The following is a 20,770-nucleotide window of genomic DNA, read 5'->3' on the forward strand; positions in this document are numbered from 1 at the left end:
AATTTGGATTTCAATTAAAGTCTATTGAACCATATAGTTTGATGATCAAGATTGCTGATGATTAACCATTTGGTGTGAATTTGACATACTAATAAAGCAATAGATTTGGGTTGAGGTAAAAGTTGGTGCAAAAAATTGTATGATCAAACAGTTAATCAAAAACAAATTAACTTCAATCAAATTATTAACACATTTGAATTTGATTTTTTGTCTCTTTTCACTTTACAAATCTTTAATAATCTCAAGTCAAGCTATTGTTTAAGATCAAAACTGTTGACCAGCTGTAATTAGATACTTTTCCCTTGAAAGTGTTGCCTTTTTTTCTTGGTTTAACTCAGAAGCAGCAATTTGTTTCACACAAGTCATCAATTTATCAACAATCAAATTGTTTTCTAATCATTATTTATCCTTTGATCATTTAATTATCTTGATAAGTTAACTGTCTACTTAGTTGATTGTTTGATTGATGATGAATCCCATGAAATACTTTGTCAAGTGTAAATCATCTTCTCACTTTAACCAATAATCATTTTTCATTCTGTTAACAACCATATAATGGTCATAATGATACTTTTCCGATGGCCAAGTTATTAATCATTTGCTCCTTCAAGTTCAACAAGTCAATCTTTTATATTTATTAATACCATGAGTAAATTAATACGCACTCCGGTTGTAAGTCAATTCAGACCTTTACGTTGCCATTGTGTATCATAAAAACCTGTTATACCTGTAAGTCATGAAACATCGTGAAAAAGATCTGATTGTTGTTTGTAAGATCAGATCACTCACAGGTTTATCCGACTATTATTTATCAACAAAAAGCCTCTGGTCAAGTATCAAAGTACACCCATCCAGTAGTAAATACAAGAGGTCAGGAAAATTACATCAATCAATATGCTCATCCATGTATTTGTATATCCATCATGTAACATGTAAATATTATCAGGTCAATGTTAAACGTTATGAGTCCAGAAATTAACTTGAACACTGCTTTCGGTTTTTCATTACCAGATAAATTATTTATCGCCACCATGAAATACCATTACATTGAAATTGGCTTTAAAATGTAGCATAACAATAAACAGGGTCAATCCAGCGTTGTCTTGTGTTTTATTTACACTGCACCGAATGGTGTAAATAGCTTGCAATGGTGTTTAATAGCCTTTAACTTAACTCCATTGAAAATACTTGAGATTAACCATGAGGTGCACTTCCATTGATCCAACTTGTCTTGACTTTAACTTCATTTGAGCGATCGATCATTTGACCCAGTTATAAAAGTTAAATGGTGATTGAAAAAACGTGTTCCTAAGATATAGGGATATGTGTAAGAAAGAAAAGAAAGAAAACAAGACAAAAATTAGTGAAATGAAAAAAACTCAATGTCTCTGGGTATGTGATATCAATCACTTATGCAAATTATTTTTGAATAGCTTACCTATGAATAGTTATTTTCCTCTGAGCAATGCTTTTCTTTGTTTCCTCATGATCCTTGTCTGTTGAGTAAAAATAATAGGATAAACACCAGACTATACATTAATATGCATTAACACTTTTTTTAACCTTTTCATTTCTTTTATCCAAGTCTTACCGCTAAACTTACCTTTAGATTATTTGATTCTTGAAGCTATACAAAGGTAAATTAAACACAAAACCAAATTAAAATATTTAATTTACTCCAAATATTAGTATAATGTCCACAATACAAAGCGACTACTTGCACAAACCAAAAGAGAATCTTAATGTTTTGTTTCACCCCTTGTTAACCGCCATTGAACGGTTTATCGCGCTCTTTACAAATCATTACATAAAGATATTGTTAACCATCAATAAAAAGATGAATAAATATGAATATTAAATTGCTTTGATTTATTAGACTTGTTTTCATTCAAGGTTCCTCTGATATATTCTGATCAAACATGGCTCTTCAATGAGGATATGATTGGAACACGGAACCTATTGATCCTTCCTGGCTTGAACAAACTAAACGTTGGAGCTGTTTAAAGGTGATATAATGAAAATTGAAAGTCGAAATGAAACAGAATAAAGAATGATAATGTTTAGCATAAATATAAAGTGAAAATATGTAAATTTTTTGTAATTTACTGTAACTCTGTATATTGTACTCAGTTAACCAAACTTAGTGTGGAAGGTTAACCAGGGGGTTCCTAAAGTCACTGAGCTATACAAGGGTCAATCCTGAAATAAATGTTTCACTCAGCATGTTCACAAAATTATCAAAAATCATTACAAGAAATACATATTTTACATAATTACATCCAAAAGAAATTACAAATATTGGACATTCTTTCTTCTCCATTTCATTTGACAAAACTGTCCTCTTCAAGTGGTTTCAAATGACCAGCCAAGTCTGTTCACCACCCAATATTTCAATCCGTCTTCGTTGACTAACATCTGAATGGTCAGTCTTGAACCAAAGTCAAGATATTCTGCTATTTAAAGTCTTCACTATTATTACTCTCATCATAATCATCACCTTCATCTTCATTGTGGGAAATAGATTCGCTTGAGTAAATTTTACTCTAGAAATGCTGAACAAATCCATTCAAAAGTGTTTCTTACACTTATTTCAGTCTATTTTTAAACGCAAGAATGATTAACTTGAATCAAATTGAACAGAATAGATTGAATTAACTGATAGTTAAGAGTCATAAGATACAAGAAGTGTTAAATGTTGATAGGTTATCACACAATAAATAATGTCAGTGAAAAAGGTTATAATTATTAGTAAAAAAGTCGCTTCAAGAGTTAACTCCACAGTCAACATCAAAATCAAAACGAAAGCTAAATCAGATCAAAAATCAGGATTGGATGAGAAAACATTTTAATCTAAATAATTGTTCAAACTGAATTGTCCCTGAATCACAACTTGTTAACCTTTCAGCTATTACAATCTGGCAATAATAGTGATGAAAGTAGTCTTAGGAAAAATCTAGTAATGGATGTTATTCAGGTTGATCAGAAATATGATACAAGGTGAAGACTGTTAGGTACATTAGGTTCCTATTCTTGACGATATTTTCATTGTAAAATCGATTAAATATGAATTAAAAGTAATTATCTGTTTAAAAAGCAGTCCATCTGTATTGTAAGTCATCTATTATGTTTGAAAAGGGAAAGTTTCTAGGATATCAATCATCTATGAACAACATTTAATCTGTATTCAATCAGCGCGCCAATTTATGCGCTACATTGGTAAGCAACAGTAACTACAAGACGATTTGCTGTTGTTGTTGAATTTTGTATCAAAAATTATAAAGCCTTTTCACTTTCTAGACAATTTATTTCTACTCTATTAATTCCAAGTATCCTTTCTTTTACACTTACACTCTTTATGACCTTCACCTATGTGCACTTTGTTATCACCTTACGGTGTCAGGTCAATCAAACCTGATGACAAAAAGCTGAGATCAACCTTTAATCGGCTCTAGACGCGTCTTGTGTATCTACATCTCTACATTTACCTGCTTATGCACGGATCTTCAGTGTATTTACGGTTCTATCTCCGTGTTTATTTATGTGTACATTTATTATGTGGATCTGTAAAGAGCAGCAAATTGTTACATCCCTTGGATCAAGTAAACCTTACAAATATTAAATATCACCAATCTTTTTTTACTTAACAAAAAAGGATCCTCTAAAAGATCTCAAGTTAAGTTAACATTTAATCCTCATCGATCACTTTTATCATAACCATTTGGAGTTTTTCAAGATGAAATAAACTAAATCATCGAAAATATCACAAGCATCAAAAAAGGACCAAATATGATGATGATGATGATGAGGATGAAGAAGAAAAAAATAAATAACAAAATATAACTAAAAAGGATGCTTTTCCCTACTAAAAATCTCAACTTTTACTTAATAATCAGAGCAACAACACAAACAACAACTAGACTTTCTCGAAAACTTTTTCATCATTATCTTCATCTTTTCTCATTCTTTCCCTTTCTTTTATCCACCCTTATCTTCACCCACCCACCATGTTTCTTGAAAGAAATCACTTATACTCTACTTCATCCATCACAAGCTTAATTTTCCGTGCAATTCCGATTGATTTTCAAATAACCAATGTTTCTGTTTCAGGGTATAATACTTTTGCTTCTTCAACCATCTAACTCATTTTTATAAACTTATTATCAACAGACTAATCACCATCATAATTATCAATAATCATTTGATCAACTTTGGTAACTATAAGGAGGCTGGAAAAGATAATTACTCGGAATTTGCACCTCAACATGGAAATCTTGTCCAACTGAATGGAAATTAACCCGATATAAATCGATAAAACCCAATATAACCCATTATTCAAGCTTCTCTGTCTTCTGGCTCATGTACAATGGTTTTATAAATGATCAAGATTGGAGTTTTTTTGGAATATCATGAACCAGTTGAATCAACGAATGATTGGTAACATTAGTTTAAATTTGAGTGAATGTCAGAGAGAATAAGATTTTGGATTAGATTTGTGGTTTGACTTGGTTTTGTCACTTTAGACGTTTTGTTTACTTGTTTTTTCCCTCTATTTCAGTTACATGGATTGGTTTTGATTCTTGTTTGAGTTAAACTTGAATACAGAAGACGGAAAAAAACTGAAGCTGAAAAATTGTCAAGGGATGTACATTACGATGAATTGGTCCTGATTTGACTTGAAATTTGCTTCAAGGAAAACTTTGACTTTTCATATGATCGATTGAAGATCAATTGTAAATGTCATTTGATCTCTTCTGATTTAAATCTGTCTTAGCATCATCATCATCATCATCATCTACTTCTCTCTTCCTTTTCAAGTCTTATTCAAGTCTTAATCAATTCAACATGTCTTTGGTATTACATTCAAATGATTTTACCAATTGGTTAATGTATTCGTCAACACTTAATCAATGAGAATCTTGTTGAAAGGCGAAAATGTGGTAAATCTACAGAATTTTTTGCTGTTGGTTTACTTTGAATCATTTGCAGACCTTTGGACAGCTGACGAGGCTAATGGCTTAAACAGTTTAACTGATTAACATCAAACGAGTTGACAATTTGAAGGCAATTTAAAGGCTAATTAGCAGACAGGAAATTATTAATCATTTGCAAATAATTTAAGAATTAGCTTTCATTTTTGTATTTGGCTATTGCAATATTTAACATGGAGCATCAAACAGTTATCAAAAACAGCTTTCAAGATCAAGCCAATGAACCAGATTAAGACGGAACCCACTCAAGTTAAACCTGATTTCACTTAAATCACAGATTAAGGCTGGATCCAAATTTTGTCAAATCAAATGTGTTAACTTGTAAACAAAAGGTGAACAAAAAGTTGAAATTAACTTGATTCGAGCTAATGGTTTATTTACACAAATGTTGGATGCAAAAAAAACCAAATGAAGAATGGAAATGATGAGGATTCAGAGAGAGATAAAAGGAACTTCTACTGAATCTTGCTCATCTTCAATCAATCCCAAGAATTGAATGAGAAGACGTTGTTTCTAATCAGTCACAATTAGATGGTGTTTATGAGTAAAGTACAGAAAAAAATCAAACTAACTCAATCACTAATCATATAATCAGCGTCTCATATATAAAAAAACGTTGTTACCTTTGAAACAAATGAAAAAAATAAACTCAGTAATGACTTTAATCAGGTAAAAGTGCAAATCAGGTCACACTTTTGATTGAGAAGTTAATTGAAAATTTAATTTGAAATAAACAACAGCAAATGACTCAAGTCAATTACAATTGAACCTATTATTACATAAGGAATGAAAGACAAAGCGCGCAAATTGAATGAACTGAAAATAATTAGCTCATTACTTGACTTGATTATTCAGGATAATTAATGTCCACAATCCATTTAAAATCAATTTAATCAACCATTGGAAAAATTAAAAGATTAATATTGAATAAAACTAAATATTGTTGGTATAAAATGTGAATCAATTGATGGATTGTTTCCATTGAAAGATTAGGCTTTTCAAAGCAACAGATTTCACTTGAAACATTTTCTGATTGCTTATCAAATATTAAAGCTTCAATGTTTTAATTATTTTTTTTTTCATGTGAATGTTTTCGGATTAAAGAGTGATTAATAATGAATAAGACTGATGATGAGCTAATATATAACAATAATGTTACTAATGAAGAGATTAAAAATGAGGCGCGCAAAAAAAATGGTGAAAAATATTTGCTCAGCTTCAGAAGTGATCAACTATTGATCTTGAATGACAAAAGGATGAAAGATAATCATGAAAAAGCAAATGTTAACCTCCCTTTGGATTGAAATTGAGTTGTGTGATATGAAGATGATTATGAATGATGAGTGGAGGGAGGAAGTTGGATTAGCATGAGCCTCTGTGTCTTGGTGGGTCTAAGATTAAACAATACAACATAACAATTATTATTTGCAACTTAACCCACCCAATGATGATCATCTTTAATTTGTGGTTATAATATTATGCCAAACTTTATCTTCATCATCATTTTTTGATCATCTCTTTGTCTCTCTCTTCATTATGGAATTTACAATGATTTTCCATCTTCCATGTTGATCTTTATTTAGCGTGTAAGTATACAGGAATCTTGAGTTAGTCGTTTTTTTGTGTGTGTTTTTGTATTCATCTTATTACTTCATCTTCCTTTCACCTTGATTAACGCTTTAAATCACCTTGTCTCATCTTTTCCTTGATACAAAAACAACATGTTACTTGATCATCATCATCATCCTCATCCTTTTGGTGCTTTACCTAAACTCTGGGTTAACTAAATTTACCCAATTAGATTGATGAGCCCAATGGGGTTTCCCATTTACTGTGTCTTGTATCCATTATTTTTATGTAATATTTATGTTTGTGAATGGAGGCAAAACGATCAACTTTTATAAATTAAGCTTACATGATCAGGATTTGATTAAGGTTTACCAATTAAAGGAGCATCTGAGGATCCGAGAATAAAAAAATAATTAAACCACAAAAGATTAATGAGATGGGTTAAGTTACACATTGTTAACTTGATTTATTCATTGACATCGTAATGATCATTTGACACTAGCAGAATTTGCTTATCCGCTAATTGAAGCTTGATTAACGCTGAATTTACAATGATCAGACTAATATTTTAAGACATTAAAATCTTTTCTAACACATTACCCACCAATTAGCGCCATGCTTAATACATCATAGGTAATCAGTTCAAGTAATTGGTCTGTAACGTTTTGAGTGACAATTATTCTTGGTTTTCAACTGACGATATAAATCAGATATGAGTATGAAAATGGTTACAAGCAATAGATGAATGATGATGTGAATAGATTGATAGGAATGGATTGAACAATTGAGAGCAACTAATTTGTTGGATATCCGATGAATGATCAAGAATAATGTCCAATAAACAACATGGTTGATGTTTCCAAATGTTGAGAAGGAAGTTACAGAAGATTTTAGGAGAAGAAGATGAAGATGAATAAGATGATGCTGGTGAGGATGATTATCTTGAAGATGATAACTTTTTGTCCAATGGATCAGAAAAGAATAGAAATGATGGGTTATGGGACAAAAAAGATCCAAAGAATCGAATTAAGTATCAATGTTGAATGTAAAGATGCATCTTTTGGTTCTTATAATTTTTTTTGCACCTCCAAATTGTTCCTCCTTATCCCTGTGATTTCGTCTTCATCATCATCACCATCATCTTGTCTTCTTCACTGGAATATGAAAGAGTCATTTTTGAAAAGAAGATAAGAGTGAGATCGAGAAAAGAAAGGCAACGTAAAAGAGAGACTTTCTCCTCTGGCCTCTCCCTTGTTGCCAGTATTTGACAATGATTGATGACATAGTCGATGTTTCATACGAACTGTGTACAACTGTGTGTGTATGTGTGTGTGTGTGGATGTGGATGTATGTGTATTGATTAGGGAATCACAGTCAAGTTGCTTGCTTTTGCTTTACAACCAAAGAGTATAAACACATCTTTTATTTTTTTTGACTTGCTTCTTCCTCTATGCTCGTTACCCTGAGTTTACTTTCTTTTCCAGTTGCTTTTTGCCTTTTTTCTCCTTTTCCCTCATCATCTTTTATATCAGCTTCCTTTTGCTTTCCTTTTTCTTATCCTGATTACTTCTGATTTCTTGTGATTCCAACTTCACCAAACCTCCATTTGATTTCTCTCCTTTTTCGCCTTCCAATTGATCTTCTTGTCGGCTTTCTCCTTCTTTATCCACTTTTCCTTATGTCTCTCTCCCTTTCTTTATCATCTCGATTATCATTTCTACATTCTTTTCTTCTCCACCTCATCATCAGCTTTTTTCCATTGCATTCACGACACAGATCTATCATTATCATCACCATCGCCATCCTCATCTTCATTTCCATCATCGCCATCATCACCATCGTTGTAATCATTACCATTATTCCATGTTTTCTTTTCATCTTGTTCTTTTCAATTAGCATAGTCTTTGGCGTTGTCATTTTCGTCTTTAAAAATAGATCTTGTCGATTTTCAGCATTCAATTTTATCAGTCAGGTTCGTTTGGCTCATAATATCTTGTCAATTTACTGTCTTTGTATATGTTTGGTTCTTTATTAACTTTAACTGCATCCTTGTCAAAGTTACTAGAATTATAAAAAAAATCATGATAATTGATTACATTTTTATTCTTTAACATAAATTGATAAAAAACGAGTCTATTGTTTGCATCTTAGACAAACTTGGGGGTAATGAGGCTAATCAATGATAATATCAATCTGGCATTCCCTCGGAGGTTAAGACCTATGAAAGAAAGGAGTTGCATGAGCAACAAAAATAAAGGGATTTAAGTTGTTGCTTAAAACAACAGTTATTTTGAAAAAAAGGTTAACTCGGTTTTCTGAACATAATAAATCATTTTCGGTAAGGTCCTAGTTATGGGGACACTGGCGTGGCTTCAATAGGCATTTAAATTTTCATCCAATCTGGTTGAATCTTAGTTTCCTGGTGAATCGATGATGTTTCCAATTTAATAATTATGACCAGTGGAGAGGTTATAACAAATTGGCTAGTTTCACAGCAGTGTTAATCATAGTATTAATTTTATCAATCCTTTAGAGTGTTTAAAATTAACATCATAATTATTAAATTGGAAACATCGTCGATTCACCAGAAACCCAAGATTCAACTAGATTGGAGGAAAATTTAAATGCCTATTGAAGCCACGCCAGTGTCCCCATAACTAGGACCTTACCTCATTTTCAATAGCTATTCAATAGAGACGGAAGAAAGAAATATTGTGAATAAATTGCAAAGTGGGTCAAGCCGCATGTTAAGATTTTTAAATCAAAAACTTTAAATAAGTTCAATGTTCATTCGCGTTGGGAAATAGGAAAAGCTATTGAGCTAGGAAAATTCAAAACTCAGCCAGTTTCAGGGAAGATCAGAATTTTAAATTTAGTACTAGGTCCATTTAACAAAAGTTAAAATAAGGTTCCAGTGAAAACATCGATGAAATTAAAAATTGAATTTTTGACCATCTTTTGACATTCAATGCTCATTTAGACCCAAGTGGATAACACATTATTTTTGAATGGAGAGCTATTGTTGACGGTTTCACGAGTGGTATGAAGAAAAAGACAATATCTCGTAATTAGATTAAAAAATTAATCATTCTCTCGAATGAGAAGAATTCTTTTCTTGAATTATGAAAAGATAAAGGAATTTTGCAGGAGCGATGTACGAATTTAGACAGATCTGTATAACCGAGTGGTATGAAGAAGAAGAAGACCATGTTTTAACGATATCTCTAAAGTAGATTTATTACTTAGCTATGGAATACACTTTTACATATCCTTGAATTGACAAATTAAACTTTGTATCCAATAAGGGATCGTTTTCCAATGATTTCACCTACGAAAAACCAACAAATAACTTCAGCTGTGATAATAGCATTGACTAATCCTTCTCTAACAGTAACTCGAGCCCATCTTCCAGTGGCAGCTCCTTTGATCAGTTTTCCAGCATCTCTGAATATTTGAGGGATTTCTCCTGGGTGAGGAGGTGCCAATTCAACCTTAGCATAGTGCATGAAACGATTGAGATTAGCATTGACAACAGGCTTAGCCTGGTTGACCACTGTAATTAAGAAAAGAAAATATTAGAAAACCAAAACCATCACTGAAAGCTCATAAGAAGATAGAAAAATAGAAATGCTGGTTTGCAAATCATCACATAAATATATTGAGGTATTATTTGATTAAAATCAATGGGTTATAATTAGTTTCAATCTACTTACATTGAGGTATTTTAGCAGCAAGTTTGCTCATCTTTAGAAATGAAACAATTAAAACAATCAATCAAAAATTACAATCAACCAGCAACTTTGAGAAGGTCAACTGATGTAGTATTTTTTTACTTGAGCTTTCTTTTGCTCAATAGAGGGCAGTATCTGATGAGCAGGCTCGAAAATTGAATTTTCAATTTTCAAGAACAGAAAAGTTGAAATTAAATATTTATTTAAATCGAAGCAATGATAATAATGATTTCTCAATTAAGCTATGAAGCTTAAAAGACTTGAAATTAAAGTACGAAAAGTATTAATTTTTATGAATTTTTATTTTATAATGAACACTTAGTTTTAAATTATTTTGTTAATAAACTCTACAATTTTTACAAAAAGCTTCTAATTTTTAAAGATTGCAATTCAATCATGATTATTTTTCTGTCGACTTTCCACTTTGAGCTTTATCATCATCTGAGCTCTCACTTGAGCTATCAGAGCTATCGGAGCTTTCGGAGCTTTCTGAACTTTCCTCGGAATAGTCTTGCAAAACAATTCCATTCTTGGTTATGATCTCTTCCAAACGGTCACTGAAAAACAAATGAGATACATAAATGAATAAATTAAAAACGAAAACAATCAAATGGAGACAGGGAAATAACTTACAGCAAATTTTGTGAAGCATTGTTCTTCTTGCACAAATGAACTACTCTTGATAGAACTGAAACATCATCGAAGGCAACAGTAGTTTTCACTATTTCAACAATGTCTTTTCCACTTTCGAGTTCAATAGCCATATCAACCAGATTCCTCATAGTTTGGAGTCTAAAAATATATGCATTAAATAAATTGAATTAAATTGAACATTAGCTTAAAAACACACTAAAATGATAGGAATACTCACGATAATGGTCCATTAATTGAATTTTTCAATTGTCTAAGCAGACTCAAGACATTCCTAATCTTGTTTAAATCTTTGTTATTTGATAAGATTTTCAAGCTATTATCAAATATGGTCACGTCAAAACTGAAAAGAAAATATTGAACAAGATATAATAAAGTAAAACTGATTTTTAAAAACTTTTAGATTGATAGTTACTTGGCTAGTTCTGATGCATTCTTTTGGCTTGCTTTACTCTGGATGACACGCATTATGTCAAGCACGGTATTATTCACGTGTTCTTGGATTTCTTTCGGGTACTCTTTTCTTGAAAGAATATTCAAAAATTTGGTGATATTTTCCGGTGCTATGTAATATTCAAGAAGAAGAAAATCGGAGCAAATTTGAGGTATGTAACGATCAGCTTGATATAGTTCAATTGCTTCAATGAGCTCAATGAAGGTTGAGGAATCGGGCACATAAATATTAGGAACAAATTTATAGTAGGCTTCCATAGTTTTATCGATTGATTCACTCTTTACTATAAGCTTGAATAGATTATTGCTAAGAATAGAAAAATTATTTTAGAAATCAAATTTGTAAACAAAGTTATGTTAAAAGAAATATTTACAACACTTACTAATAACGGAATTCAAACTCCGTTGAACCAAGTAGCAAATAATTTTGATGAGATGAAACCAATGAATGTAATTTATAAGCAAGCTGAATATCGGACAATGAATTGCAAATTGACATGGCATTTGAGAAGAAAAAGTCTGTGGAAAGAAAGATAGAATCTTTAGTTTTTAAAATTGACTTATTTTGCTATCAATAAAGTTTTTATAATTACCATCCTTTTCGTGGCGCATAGAAAGCTTTTTGTTTCCCAGTTCATTCAGGATTTCTTCTATTATTCTTGGACGGGCATTATTTCCATTAGCGAAAATTCTTAGTAAATTATTATAAACACTTAAACTTGGTTCGATGTTACAGCGCTTCATTTCTGCCATTAGTCCTCTAGCCTTATCTCGAACTTCACCAGTAGATTTGCATCGTGCAAGGATTTCGAAAATATTAGCAAAAGTTTCAAGATTGGGTGGGATTTTATGGCTATTCATTTCGCTGATTACTTGCGTGATTATTGACCATCTATTTTCAAACGATTGACCACGAATAGCAGCAAGAATTAAAGCATTGTAGCCCTCAACAGTGAGAGATAAATTATTCTCTTTAACAGCATCATGAAGCTGTAAAGCTCTTTCAATTGCTGAATGTTTGCAAAGACCAGCGATCATTACACTATAAGCTCTACCATCTTTAACTGACAACGAATCAAAAACTTCAAAAGCAAAATCTGAAACCCATATCGAGTCTGCAGGTCTTTCTGAAACAAATTTTTCTCGTAAATCTGTATCTGGGGCTTCAAGACTATTGAAAAAACAAACAATTTCAAGTAGACTTATTTTTGTAGCATCAGTTATTGTATTTCCTGCAGCTTTGATAACTTTAAATGCTGTTATTGCATTGTCGATTTGATGATTTTTTATGGCTGTTAGTAAATCCTCTTCGTTCAAGTCCATTGATTCGTCATACAATTCTTTGAAGTGAAATGCTTCAACTTTAGGTTCAGCTTCATCCCGGATGAAAAATTGAGGGAATTCTTTCATAAAATATTTCGCTGCTTTACGACCAGATTCTTTTGATAGACTATAGACTAATTTGTGGTATCTATTATTTGGTATCAAATATGGATCATCTATAAATTTAAAATGAGCAGCTGTTGGATCCTAATAGCAAGAGAAAAATAGAATTAATATGAGACCGACAAGATGAAAAGTAAATAATACTAACTGTTCCAACAGTAGATGAAAGTGCCTTCAGAATATCGGTTTTATCCCTTGAAAAAATGAATCAATTAGGTTAAAATTTTGAAAACAATTATCCTCACAAGTTTCCTCAGGAACTCACCTCGGTATTCGCTTTGGTATTTTAATTTGAGTCAACTCGCCTTTTTCATGGTGCATAAAACGATTGAAACCAACATTAACAACCGGCTTAGTCTGATTGACCACTATTTTTTGAAAAAATAAAATAAATAATTAGCTTCAGAGTAATGCATTAAACTTAAAAATAACAGAAAGCATTGATTTTAAAATCAAAACATGGATCTGTTTAGATAAGTAGCTTTTGTAGCTTTTGCTTGATATAGAAAATATATTTGTATTATACTTACATAGAGGTATTTTAGTAACAAGTTTACTCATCCTAGCAATTGCAACAATTTGAATCAAATAAACTAAAACTACAATTAGTTAACTACAGAGAAAAGGTCAACATCATGCTGAATATATTATTTTTATTCAGATTTCTCAAACTCTCAATAGAGGGCAGTAGTAAATTAGCCATCGACATGTCATTAAGCAGTGTTTTTACCTAAATTGTGATTAAAACTTGGTCTAATTGTTGGTTAATGGCACGAGAATTTTGTTTAATATATCAAAAGTTGATTTTAAATTGCTACATTCAGGCAACTGCATACAAGAAAAGTTTTTAAGAGGATTAAAATCAAGATAAAACTTAAACAATGAACAAATTAATAAACAATTTAATTATTTAATGATTTAATTCCTAGTTACATTTGGTATTTGTGTTGTTCGTAATCTGCATACTTTATCAGCAAGAAAATTCATAGTACATAATATTTTCAGAATGTCTGTTACCCAGAGTAAAGGCTATATTTTTCATCCATTAAAGATTTGCATTTAAAGCTTCATTTATAACGATGCGACTAGCTAATATTGTTTTAAGTTAAGATCAACATTTCTTCTCAACTTTACAGTGTTTTTTAATTACAAAGATTGGTGTAAGATTAAAATAGTTTGAAAGTCGTTGGTTAGTTTTTTAATCCATATGGTTTACTATCGACCTACTGGAATTGGTTTAGTTGAGCAATTTTGTATTGAAACAACGTCTCCAGCAATATTAATTAAACATTGGGCCTGATAGAAAAATAAAGAAAACCGTTAGCAATTTGATAGCAATTACACAAAGTTGAAGACAAACCTGATTCTTGTGCGGATTGTGAACGAGGACACATTGGGTTAGATGAAGAGAAACCATGGCGTTACCACTTAGACTTGCCACATGAGCTCGAACAATGGCAAATACTTCGCTTAGAAAACTATGAATAAAACCGTTAAGACCGCCGCTTTCACGAATACTAGTGGTTTCACGAATAAAAAAGAAATCTAAATTTCCTAAATATTTTTGAATATGAGACCCAGGAACATAACTTAATGGTGTTAATTCAATTCCATTTGATTCAGATATTGTTTCAGAAGGAATAAAATTTTCCTTTTTCATATCATCAATTTCATCTGGATTTGGACCATGATCTTCATCCATTGTGAATAACAATTCATCACAGCTATCATTTGCAGAAAGAGTTCGTCGTCTTCGATATGTTGATGACGCAGGTAAGTAAAGGTTTCCTTTTCCAATGGGACCAAGAGAGGATGATCCGACAATTCCAATAGCACTACCAAGAACAGTAACTTGTACTAAATCTTGTTCAGGTAAATCAACGTGAAATTTAATATCAGTCAGGCAACAAGGTACAAGGCGACGGAGTTTTACAAAAAGTCCTTGGATTATCCAATCAAACTGTTGACCAAATTGTTTAATAGCTATCAGCTTGACTCTATGAACTTGAGCAAAGGTTTGTAAAACGCCGGAAAAACAGCCAGATAGACCGGGCATAGTTTCAGTATTACAAATCTCATATCCTTTGGGTACATCAGAGTCAATCATCAGCGATATTATGTCTGCATCTTCAGTATCATCAACCTCCAAGACAACACAGCCATCTTTACTTCCCAAAACTTGATCAAGAACCGGATCTTTAACTTTTTTCAAATAATTGTCAACATATTCTGCTTCATTATCGCTGTCTGAAGCTTTTGTTCCGTTTCGCTCTTCTTCTCCTTCCGAAGGTTCACGTTCCTCTACTGGAATGTCTGTTAAACCATAATGTTCACGATTTCTGGACATACTTTCTAAAATTAACTTCTGGATAGCGTTCAAATCAGTAGTTTTCACTCCTTTACCAGATGATATTTGTGGAGGATCGGGAGGAGGTAAGGCACCTACATAAGCAGCAGTTCCAGTCTGTAAATCAAGAGAAAAAGAAGAAGGATGAAAGAAAAGTCAGAGATGATATATTACTTTGGAAATGAGCTCAATGTCAACCTAATTGCGATACAAGAAAAAATTATTAAACTTACAGCCAAAGCAATTAGCATGTTCTCTCCAAATGATATTTGTACTTTTAGACCGAATATTGCATTCATCCCTTTAACTTTAACTTTACTTAAAAGTTGTCGATGTAATTCATGCTCAAGAAAAGGAAGACTCTGAAAGACAAAAGACAAAGAAATGAATTATTAATCATTGTAAAGGATCCAAAAAAATAAAAGAGATTCAATTAATTAAAAAAGAAAAAGTCGCCTGATTATTTACATCACTGAGCTCTTTGGCACATTGTTCCCCTTTACTATCTCGCTTATTACGGCAAACTCGAGCTTGGATTAGACAACCTCGGCCCACAATGGGGATGTTATTTGGAGGTTCAATAGTCATGAACAGAACATCCGAAACTTTGGCTTTCTTACAAATTCTACAATTTAACAAAGATGAATGAAACGGTACACTTGATTCAGGGTAAGGTATGTGACAAATACTACAATTTGGTGATGATGATAAAGATGGTGGCAATGAAGGTGATTGTTGATAGTCTGAAGTTGAATGATTTCGTGTTGATTTGTTTGCTTCTCCTTTATTGGCTGAAAGAGTCGCTGAAGATGTTGATGTAGGTGCTGTTGTTGAAGTTCCTGTGGATTGATTAGTTGATGATGAGTTGTTTTCAGGGTCAATTTTTCCCGCTTTATCCTGAGTGGAACTTCGATTCGAATTGATAAATTGGGCATGATCACCACCACGAGATAAAACAACAGCTGTTCCACTTGCTGATAGTATGACAACATTATCACTGTAACCAGGAAAACAGAGAACAAAGTTAAATTATATTTTCGAGAGAAATCCACAAAAAATAATCAAATACTATTATAAATACAATGATTAACAAACCAAATATAAGTTGCTTCCGAGTAGCCTAAAACTGCATTACAAGTCAAACTTCGGCAGTGACTTCTAATCTCTTTTCTCAATTCCATCCACCAAGCATCTCGAGTCTCTGGATCCTCAGGACAGTTTATGTGATCTAGTAATTTGACTGAGCGAGATGAAACTGTACCACCAATGTTAGCAATGAATCCAGGAGGAAATTGTCGCATAGTAATAAATGGATATTCCTGTAAAAAACAATCAAAAATTTACAGTTAAATTTATCATTGTTCATCATATATTGTTCAATTGTTTTATTCAACGTTGCCAAGTGAATTTTTAGATTCAATTGCATAACAAATGCTGTAACTAAAACTGAAAAACTTTTGAAATCTATTTTGAGATGTAAACTGATGCTTCTAATACACCTTTCAAAGACAAGCCGTGGAAGTTCAACCTTTTAAGGTTACAACCTGTATTTATACAAAAAAAATTAGATACATTACGAGCATTACAGCTGTTTATCAAGCAAATCTTATTGTTTGCTTTCTCTGATCTTTGATTAGTCGTCAATTCTCAATAGTTAATGGTTAGGTTGAATAGCGAAAAGTCCCAACGATTTCTTATAACTATCGTAAGCATTGCTTAAAATCTTTTTTAAGTCTCCAATTCTTCTGGTTTAAATTGTTTTAGCAATTAAAAGAAACAAAAACCTGGTTCATACAAACACATAAGCCAAAGTAAATAATCTTAAGTTTGAAAATATTATTCAAATTATTAATAAAAGGGAATGAATCAGAAATGATTAATACCTTAAATGAACAGTTAATTTACAAGATTTAAGTAAGAGCAAAAAAACTTGTAAACTCTAATGAACTCTATCTATTTTTAGGTTACATTTATTACTAGATGCTTTTGAACCTCAAAGTATAGCATTTCAGTTTTGAGTTTGACAGCTAAAATACAGTTATTTTTTGTTGATGCATATAAAGTTACAAAATTTGATCTAATATGAAGCAAGCTTGAAACAATTTAGGTATTACTTACAAGAAGATGAAGATTTTCCGGAGAAATCATGAATTTAATATTGGGTTTACCGATACTACCACAAGTACTACTATGACTACTACTCGGTTTGGTTGGAGTTGTCGAGAGATCAGGATCAGAAGACCCTCGTCCGAATTGTCCTTTGCTTGGTGATCCATATTTATTGTTTACCAATGTTGATGAGTTATTGGTAGCACCAGCTATGTGCTCAACTTCATTGTTATTGTTTTGTTGATAATGCTGGTTATCCGAGTTGACAATATTAACTGAAGAGGAAGGTGAAAAGGACTTGGGTACGGGCATTGAATCCTTAGTGGCATTATTGGTGTTAGGTGCATAACCGCCAGGGATTGTAGCATAGCTGTTGGTTATTATGTTAATAGACGAGCCATGGTTTGTCTGATTAATCATCGGGGTGGTCACTGGTGCATTGGAAGATGGTAGAGATGATGGTAACCTGGGTGATATTGAAAATTGATGAGATGAGGAAGTTGAGTAGAATAGTGATGGTGATGGTAATTTATCTACGATTTCAATTAAATCCTCAAAATCATTACAGTGCGATGAAAGCCAGCGGGAAGGATGATTGACATTTGAAGAAGATGTAGCAGCAATGTTAGTTGTTGCAAGCGAAGTTAGTGGAGAAGGTGATACAAGAGGATGGGTTGATTCGAAGGTGAAATATCTATCACTAGAGGAGGATGCAGGTAATATAATGGAGGGTGTTGTGGCTAATTGGTTAGTGGATAAGTGGAAATTTGATGGAGTTGTTGGTTGAGAAGCAACTCGTTTTAAAGTTGGCTTACTTGGGGGTAAAAATGATCGAGAGGAAGATGAATGACGCTGCCGTTTCTCTGATAAAACATCAGTTTCAGCATCTTTCGATAAACCTATCCGTAATTTGGGAATTTTTACTGACCCACCTGATGTGCTGATATTTGTTAAAGAAGGGGTTGGAGTAGAGCATTTTTTAATGCTTCCACCGGTGTTTCCACTTTCACCTTTTCCACCTCCACTCTTATTGACTCGGGTCAATTTGCAAAACCAATTACATAGTTTAGGTGAAGAAGTGAAAATGAAAACAGGCGATGAAGAGCGGGAAGGTTGTTGAGATGATGGAGATGAAGCAAGTGGGTAGGAATATGGATTAGGATAAAAGGGTATTTCAATGTCTGACAGGAATGCAATCGGGATGAATGGGATTTGAAGGGAAGAGGTCAATCGTAATGAGAAATCACAAGATAAACAAGTTCCAGATAATGAGTCTTGGTGAGTTTTGCTACTAGTGAGATGAGATGACACGGTAGGTTCACAAGATCTTCATAAGCAGTATTAAGAAAATTAAGAAGCGAAAAGAGAGAGATTGGAAGCGAGAAACAAATAGACGCCAGACACAATTACATTGGAAGCGGGTTTCAGTGCAGTAAGTGATTTAATTAATGATTTCGACGAGGAGCCGGCAAACGGATATGGCACCGTACGGAAGATATCACAATGAAATGACAAGAAGATACCAAAAGAGATATAATATAGCAAAGCAAATGCGGAAAGAGAAAGAGAGAAAGAGAGATAAAGGGAGAGGATAGATAGAAGAACGAAAGAAATATCCAAGAATCAGATAAAAGGTAAAGATTGACAAGAAATCATTTAAAAGCAAAAAGCGAGCGAAATGGATTCGATTATAAAAATAAAACAAATTGAAAATAAACAGTCTCAATGAAATAAGAAAGAACCAAGAAAGAATAGAGAAAAGAAATGAAGGAAATAATCAAAGTAATTTTGCATGAAAATCAAGATGCATATCGAAAGTAAACTTGATTAAGATGAAATAAAAGCATAAGCTATTATATAATTGAAATATCTATGCATACTCTTCGTTTAAAGCTGATGATTGAGTTTGTGCTTGGGTTGGTAAACCAAGATGAGAATTCCGTCCGTGCGGTCCATGTCGTAATACGGCATTATTATCAACCTTGGACAAAACAACAGCAGTTCCAATTCCTCTGACAACGATGCCAGATTCGCCTTCAAGGTCAAAATATTGTTGATATCTGGTAGAGAAAAAAGTAAAAAGTAAGAGTTTAAATGATGAACCTTTCATTAAATTTGCAATCGATTTAAAATGAAAACATGTGCATGATTTATCTTATTTCGTGACTAAAGAATAGATAATTATAGTGGATGATGAATTATTTCTAAATAATAGAAAATGAACCAAAAGTAATGAAATAAAAGCATTATTACCCAACAACTGAGTTACCACCAAGTTCAAGAGCTTTGAGTCCAATTTTTCTTTTTACCTCACCAGATAACTTAGAGAAAAGAGTTTGCCTTGCTTCATTACTGGCTCTTGGTGTACGAATTTTGTCAATCCATTGGTATTCTGGATCGTCATTAACAACCAATTCTTCAACAAATCCAAGAATTGCTGAGCAAACATAGCCATGGGGTACACCAGGAGAGTAGAAGAAGCGAACCCCACAAGATGATTGACGATAACGATTGGAATCCGAGAAAAGATCTACTTTAACCGCACAATGAACTTCCCCACGAATACCGTGCATAGTGTCATAGATTGGAAACCAGCCCCACATTGCATGAACTGAGTCTTTATGAAGCAATGGATTCAAATCAATATAGACCTTACCAATGGCATCATTGGCAGAGTATGTATCATAATCCATTATGCGAATTTGCAGTGGTTCATCTTGAAGTTCTTCATCGTCAACTTCGAATCTGAAGCAATCTGAGTTCCAACAAGGGTTTAATGAGTGACGATAAACCTCTGTCTTGTACGTTGTATTCCCCAGTTTGACCTGGAATCAGAATAGGAAACAAAGGAGTAAATAACAACCGAAAAAGGCTAAAGCTATGCTATATTTACCTCAACGAAAGCATCCGAGGTATCTGATGATTTATCCATAACAGGTAGGTTACGACCTGCTATGATTCGCACTTTAACTTTACCCGGCATTGTTTATTAAATTGTTGACAGTGAAGCCAATTAAGTCAAAGAATCAGTTAACAGCCATACTCTATAGATAACAACAATGGAAATAGAAGATGATAGATACCAATAGTGATCACCATTAGATGTTTACCATTAGATGGTTGAGCATTAGAAAAGGGGTTTCCGTTTGGCTATCTTTTACATTTGTTTCCTAATTGAGTTGAGTTGAGCAGGAACAAAAGAAGAGTAGAATTAAAAAAATGTAAACAAATATTCAATGAGTACAATTTTTCACGTTAGTCAATCAATTTTGGCAGTCAAATTAAAATTAATTTTAGTCTGGTGAGCTTTGAGAGAATTGTTGTCATGGTGGCTATCATAGAATCACAGTGATTAAATTGCAGTTACTTGAGATTTTGATGGATATGATGATTATGAGTATAATAATGTGAAGATGATTGTTCCAATGCAATCAAAGATTGAAAATAATTTACAAAAGCATCATTACTTCATCTTT

General features: G+C 32.6%; 3 protein-coding genes and 2 long non-coding RNA genes across 8 annotated transcripts; 1 reads left to right on the plus strand and 4 right to left on the minus strand.

The window, feature by feature from the left end:
• Positions 1-611: 611 nt before the first annotated feature.
• On the minus strand, positions 612-1,881 carry LOC107360287 (uncharacterized). Its single transcript, XR_001568272.3, has 3 exons — positions 1,604-1,881; positions 1,439-1,496; positions 612-1,308 (listed from the first exon to the last, which is right to left on the minus strand). It is a non-coding gene; the product is annotated as an uncharacterized LOC107360287 (long non-coding RNA).
• Positions 1,882-3,265: 1,384 nt separating this feature from the next.
• LOC107360900 (uncharacterized) lies at positions 3,266-5,748 on the plus strand. Its single transcript, XR_016198988.1, has 3 exons — positions 3,266-3,672; positions 4,168-4,434; positions 4,556-5,748. It is a non-coding gene; the product is annotated as an uncharacterized LOC107360900 (long non-coding RNA).
• Positions 5,749-9,767: 4,019 nt separating this feature from the next.
• Positions 9,768-10,385, minus strand: LOC107360883 (ATP synthase F(0) complex subunit g, mitochondrial). Its single transcript, XM_015927605.3, has 2 exons — positions 10,271-10,385; positions 9,768-10,110 (listed from the first exon to the last, which is right to left on the minus strand). Exons 1-2 carry the CDS (start codon positions 10,299-10,301, stop codon positions 9,842-9,844), a joined length of 300 nt encoding a protein of 99 aa, XP_015783091.1. The 5' UTR covers positions 10,302-10,385; the 3' UTR covers positions 9,768-9,841.
• Positions 10,386-10,571: 186 nt separating this feature from the next.
• Positions 10,572-13,482, minus strand: LOC107360831 (small ribosomal subunit protein mS39). Its single transcript, XM_015927557.3, has 9 exons — positions 13,369-13,482; positions 13,104-13,206; positions 12,987-13,032; positions 11,986-12,922; positions 11,776-11,911; positions 11,355-11,699; positions 11,160-11,282; positions 10,922-11,080; positions 10,572-10,845 (listed from the first exon to the last, which is right to left on the minus strand). The coding sequence occupies exons 1-9, from the start codon at positions 13,397-13,399 to the stop codon at positions 10,689-10,691; spliced, it is 2,037 nt and encodes a 678-aa protein (XP_015783043.2). The 5' UTR covers positions 13,400-13,482; the 3' UTR covers positions 10,572-10,688.
• A 238-nt stretch (positions 13,483-13,720) lies between these two features.
• On the minus strand, positions 13,721-20,590 carry LOC107360420 (C2 domain-containing protein 5). 4 transcript variants are annotated; one of them, XM_015927074.3, is made up of 10 exons: positions 20,405-20,590; positions 20,188-20,338; positions 19,548-20,119; positions 19,175-19,354; positions 17,304-17,760; positions 16,281-16,504; positions 15,654-16,182; positions 15,419-15,547; positions 14,199-15,302; positions 13,721-14,134 (listed from the first exon to the last, which is right to left on the minus strand). In XM_015927074.3, exons 2-10 carry the CDS (start codon positions 20,275-20,277, stop codon positions 14,054-14,056), a joined length of 3,366 nt encoding a protein of 1,121 aa, XP_015782560.2. In that variant the 5' UTR covers positions 20,278-20,338; positions 20,405-20,590; the 3' UTR covers positions 13,721-14,053. The 4 variants fall into 4 exon arrangements, with proteins under 4 accessions (XP_015782560.2, XP_089124169.1, XP_089124170.1 ...); XM_089268043.1 differs by having other exon boundaries at positions 17,304-18,621; XM_089268044.1 differs by having other exon boundaries at positions 20,188-20,590.
• Between the last annotated feature and the right edge of the window lie 180 nt (positions 20,591-20,770).

This window comes from Tetranychus urticae, chromosome 2, assembly GCF_039701765.1.
Source record: "Tetranychus urticae isolate SD_2017Ah chromosome 2, NJAU_TeUrti_SD_1.0, whole genome shotgun sequence".
In the NCBI taxonomy this organism is placed as follows: Eukaryota; Metazoa; Arthropoda; class Arachnida; order Trombidiformes; family Tetranychidae; genus Tetranychus; species Tetranychus urticae.

Excerpts from the sequence above, each read along its gene's own strand:
- LOC107360831 (XM_015927557.3), bottom strand. The coding sequence starts at position 13,399 with ATGAGTAAACTTGTTACTAAAATACCTCTAT. Across the intron at positions 11,700-11,775 it reads GAGTTTGAATTCCGTTATTA|CAATAATCTATTCAAGCTTA; the intron begins GTAAGTGTTGTA and ends TTCTATTCTTAG. Across the intron at positions 11,081-11,159 it reads TCAATTAATGGACCATTATC|ACTCCAAACTATGAGGAATC; the intron begins GTGAGTATTCCT and ends ATATATTTTTAG.
- LOC107360420 (XM_089268043.1), bottom strand. The coding sequence starts at position 20,277 with ATGCCGGGTAAAGTTAAAGTGCGAATCATAGCAGGTCGTAACCTACCT. Across the intron at positions 16,505-17,303 it reads CGGAAAATCTTCATCTTCTT|GAATATCCATTTATTACTAT; the intron begins GTAAGTAATACC and ends TGTTTTTTACAG. Across the intron at positions 15,548-15,653 it reads GTGCCAAAGAGCTCAGTGAT|AGTCTTCCTTTTCTTGAGCA; the intron begins GTAAATAATCAG and ends TTTGTCTTTCAG.
- LOC107360883 (XM_015927605.3), bottom strand. The coding sequence starts at position 10,301 with ATGAGCAAACTTGCTGCTAAAATACCTCAAT. Across the intron at positions 10,111-10,270 it reads TGCTGCTAAAATACCTCAAT|TGGTCAACCAGGCTAAGCCT; the intron begins GTAAGTAGATTG and ends TCTTAATTACAG.